The sequence below is a fragment of the Amblyomma americanum genome, chromosome 2 (genome assembly GCF_052857255.1).
Source record: "Amblyomma americanum isolate KBUSLIRL-KWMA chromosome 2, ASM5285725v1, whole genome shotgun sequence".
Lineage (NCBI taxonomy): Eukaryota > Metazoa > Arthropoda > Arachnida > Ixodida > Ixodidae > Amblyomma > Amblyomma americanum.
Genome location: NC_135498.1, coordinates 148,113,936 through 148,118,517, shown reverse-complemented (window position 1 = coordinate 148,118,517; position 4,582 = coordinate 148,113,936). Strand labels below are relative to the sequence as shown.

Sequence of the window (4,582 nt, the reverse complement as noted above, 5' to 3'; positions counted from 1 at the left end):
GGCAGCGAAAGTTTCAAGTATCTCTACCGTTCTTGTGCGGCTGCTCACGAGTGGATAAATAAACCCAGGGATGCCAAGGATAAGGAGACGATGGCAGAATAACTGTGAGGCAGAATACGAATTAAGCGAAGCCATTGAAAATAAGGAAATCTTTGGGGTATCTTTGTAAAGAGTTTTGGTCAATGAGAAACTGCTCGAGTAAACATTCGAGGTCTCAGAGATAATTGTAAAGAAAAATGAAAAACAGCCCCATGCCGCCAGTACTACGAGGTTCAGGAAATATTCAGTAGTGTTTGTAGGTTCCAAGAAAAGACACGACTAACCAACGTACGAGTTCCAATGATGACTGAAAATGTAATGAAACGATAAATATTATCGAATGATTTTGAAAGCAGCGCTTTACTTTTCGAAGCTAGGTTTGGGTTTTTGAAAGAAACTCTGAACGTTTCTCTGCCTCTCTGTCTGTCAAAACTTTCCCATGTAGTCACTGAGAAGAGGTTTATACTGCATAAATGTGACCGACAAGTGGCTGCAAGGACGTGTAGAAGAAAACAGAGCTACAGGCTAGAGTTGCCCGACCCGGCCGCATTCGATGGCCGATCGACACGCCCACCAGCACATTTCCCTGAGGCGGGCAAGATTGGTAAGTGGCTCGCGTAAGTGGCTCGCGAATAATAGGCCATAGGTGTATTCATTTCTACCGCAGAATATCAAAAACAATTCAGAAAAGTTACACATGCGCCCAGCTCAGGTCGGCACACGAACCATGCATTCCTGAATTAGAGCCAAAGTAAAGGAGTCCGTCGACAAACTGACACGTCTCGTGCACAGGAGCCACATCTTCAAATCAACACTCCCAGCTCTGAATCGTATCTCGTCCCGTATTTGACGAGTGCCGAAGCTTTCGCCGATTCCTCCGTATCTGTTCGAGTGCCATGATAGAGACGCGTACCGGTCAGGTGCTCGACCGCGGACTCCGTCCCGCTAGCCAGACGTGGCGCATGGGCGACTGGTTGATTAGCGACGATTGCGCTCACGTGGTGAGCTTATCGAAAGCGGGCTAACTTAAAGCCCCGACGGAGCATTCGATCTCTCCGTTCTGCACGGCTCCCCGCTCCGGTTCCTGGCGACGCCTGGACGACATGGCGAGCAGACTACCCGCGTTGGCCGTCCTGCTGGTGCTCCTCGGAGCCGCTTCAGCTCTGCTGAGGTGAGCCGCTTTTTGTTTGGTCGGGAACCTTCTCTGCTCTACACTGTTGCTTCCTTTTCCCTTTTGAAATCTCCAAAGGGAGCAGCGCGTGAAAAGGAATTCCTTAGCTGCAGAGATTCAAGGCTCTCGCCTATTAGCGCGCCAGGGCGGCGCATTGCAGCTGGGTTGACACACGACACTTCTGGCGTAATGCCGTTCGATGCAGTGGTGCATCGCTTCGGGTACTTACTGCCTTGCGCATCATATGAGAACGGCGTTCGTAGACTTTTTTCCTGAATATCTTGCATGAGAGAATAGTTACATATATCAACATACTGTTGAAACATCTTAATACGCCCTTAACCTCAGTTCCGTCTTAAAAACCGCTAATTACTCTGGCAGTCTTCAGGCTCCCCCTTTGTATCTTCCAAGATATGATCTACTTGTTACATTTATAGAATACATTGTAAATCATAACAAATTAAAAATTATCACCATCATCGTAATCAGCGACGTCCTCTGCGAGACAAAGCCCTGCCCTTAATCCTTTCCTGCGGCCTTGAGCGGCCACTTTATTCCCGCAAACATTCGCATCTGACCTGCACATCTGCTTCTCTGCCGCCCCCTGCTTGGTACGAATCAACTCTGCTACAATAAGGGAGCATCGGTTATCTCTCACTCGTGTTATGCGCACAGAAATGCACCTGAGTGAAAACGTGGCGTTCTTACACGTGAAGCATTCACTGTCGCCGTAATGAGAACGCGTGGCCGTCGGTATATTCTGAGCCACGGTGGAGCATACTATCAGCAAAGAATGAAACGCGAACAAAAAAATTGAACAAGGTGATGGTTCGGGCTAGTTTTGTTGCTGCGCTATAGATCATAAAACAACTGAGGCACGAACAGCAAAAGAAGGTCTTTGCCAGAAGCTCAGTCTTAGCGGTGCGCAATTTCACTTCAAAGGCGCGAATACTATTCTTCATAAGTGTTAACCAGCCTCGCTTTATTTGCTTACAGGAGCTAATATTCTGATGTTTTTGTGCTGCCGCCTCAGTTTCCTTGTTCGAGTTTCATTCGTTGCTGATAATACGTGCTCCGGAAGATGTTCGAAACCTAAGAATCAACACATGCTCTTTTCTGCTTTTATTTGTAAACTGGACTTTTATAGCCGACCCCAAAAACATGTCTCTCTCTCTCTCTCTCAGAGACTCATCTTTGATTCGTTGGTCACTTGGCAAGCGTCATTGTCCCAAGTTTTTTATTTCCCCTTTAGCTTGTGGATAAGGAGTGCGGGCTCTTTTCTGAAACATGCTCTCTTCGGAATCGAAGTGAACGTTGTGTCTAGCATGAATGGCCGACTCAACTCTGTCGGCTGGGTGCACATCATCGGCATAAAACTGCGTGAGAAACAATGGGGGAGGGGGACATTTGCGGACGGACAGAGAAAGGGCTGAGCAGTATTAAAATTTGTCGCTTGCGGCGGATGCATGCCGAGCTGAAAACTTGAAAACGAGCCATGCAAATGGATTGCACAGTTAACCTTACGTTCGCAAACTTATTTATCCATGTTTCGAAAAAACAGTACAAAAGCGTGCGGTAACGTTAGCAACTTATGGCTGAAATTTTGAATTGAAACTAGCATACTGCTTACGCTACTTTCAGTGCAAGGAGCGAGCAGACGTTCAACTTTCGCGTTTGGGGGAAATACCGCGACTATACTTCGAGGGTACCTGCTGCAGGGGCTCCACTTACAGCCGCACTATACAACTATGCTGCTCTTCGATCGATGCAGAAGGAAACGTCCGCGTTTTGTTTAGCTTTCGTTAGACGTTAAGAAACATCATGTGGCCGCATAAGTAACCCAGTGTGGGTGTAACGCATACAAATACGCGAATTTTGAAACTTTTTCTAATGCCCTTCGCGGTGGACTTGAAACAACATCGCGTTTGCTTATTCGTTACCTTGCCGAAGTCAATGAGTGTACAACTGAATGATCGCATAATGCACTATTGTGAGAAATAACAGCATATTTTCTTGTGGCTCCCTCCACTCGCCTGTCTTTCAACTGAGGGCCGCACGGCTCGTCGCGGGACAAGCACCCTCCCTAATTATGTAACTGCGTAATTCGTTCTCTGCGGTCTTTGCGTGCCTTCTCGAAAGAGATGTGCCCAGAACAGCTGGATAATAAATCCAAGCAGGCCACTTATTTTGCAGAGTAGCCAATATTTTGCAGGGCTACACGAAGAGGCTTTATCAAAAAAAAAAGGGGGAGGGGGGGGGGGGAAGAAAAGAATACTTACTATACTATGTACTAACTATAATGTCTTATCATCTGCCTACAACTCTGCCCTGCTAAGTCACTGTTTGAGCTTCCGTGCAAATGAACTCGTGGGCGCTGAGAGGCGCAGTACCCTTTCAACAAGTTTCCCTGCCTTGAAAAATTTAGTGGCAGCATTTAATCGGCGGCTTATAGGTATTTTTTTCAGGTGACCAGTGCTAGCACACAAAACGCCTGTTGAAAAGCGGTGTACTTGCAATGCCTTCTGTAAAGCTTTTGACTTCCAGTCTGATAGCGCCTGGCATTTAATTACTATAAAACGTCAGACTGCGTGAACAAGACAGGAGAGGAGACATTGAAACGAAGACGACATGGGCTTACGACAGTAGGGTGGGGTCGCTTTCGTTTCACTCTGTCCTGTCCTGTCTTATTCACGGAGTCCTACTTTTTACTGAAAATGAACCAACCAGCCAGCAAGAACACTTAAGTAGTTATTTAATCTCCGACCCTTGTCGGCAAAGTGTCCTCTCAATAACTGACTTTGTTCGCGGTAAATCGAAAGCGAAGACTGACTACGAGAGGAGAAACGGTTTGTTGCTAGTGACCATTGGGCCACAATTGAGAGACGACCTGCTGGCAAGTCGGCGTTAGCGCAAACAAGGCCACGACGTGCCATTTGTTCCCTGATTTCCATCGCAATCTGAAACAATTCCGGAGTGCTAATTCTGCACCCCGTGTACTTTGTTTGTAGGTATACTGACAACTTCAACTGCTGCAGTAACCTGACCACATGCAGAATCATTGAATTACCCTCAGCTCAGCCCAAAATAAAAGAATAATTAGCATCGATGTACACGCTCATTATTATAGAAGCACCTTGCGATTTCTTCCCCACGTGATCGCAGTCGGTCACCGGAGAAACAACCGCATAAGAACAGTGTGAATAGCTCTGGGTGTCAAGCGTCGCATTTCGAAACATCTCTCCTCATTCGTTCTATCACCGCTTGTCTGTTGACAAGTGTTTCCATTCATATCATATCCAGCGAAAAAATATCGCTTGCCAGGTTCCACTCCTTACATCATAGTCCGCATATTCTAAAAGCACACATCGGGAA

At 46.7% G+C, this 4,582-nt stretch overlaps 1 protein-coding gene across 1 annotated transcript in view; it reads left to right on the top strand.

The window, feature by feature from the left end:
- Positions 1 to 1,052: 1,052 nt before the first annotated feature.
- The window catches only part of LOC144121889 (lysosomal aspartic protease-like), a 22,472-nt gene continuing 18,942 nt past the window's right edge, over positions 1,053 to 4,582 (top strand). Inside the window, exon 1 of the mRNA XM_077655312.1 lies at positions 1,053 to 1,210. Coding sequence (XP_077511438.1) covers positions 1,143 to 1,210 — 68 coding nt within the window. The 5' untranslated portion in view covers positions 1,053 to 1,142. The remainder of the gene's footprint in view (positions 1,211 to 4,582) is intronic.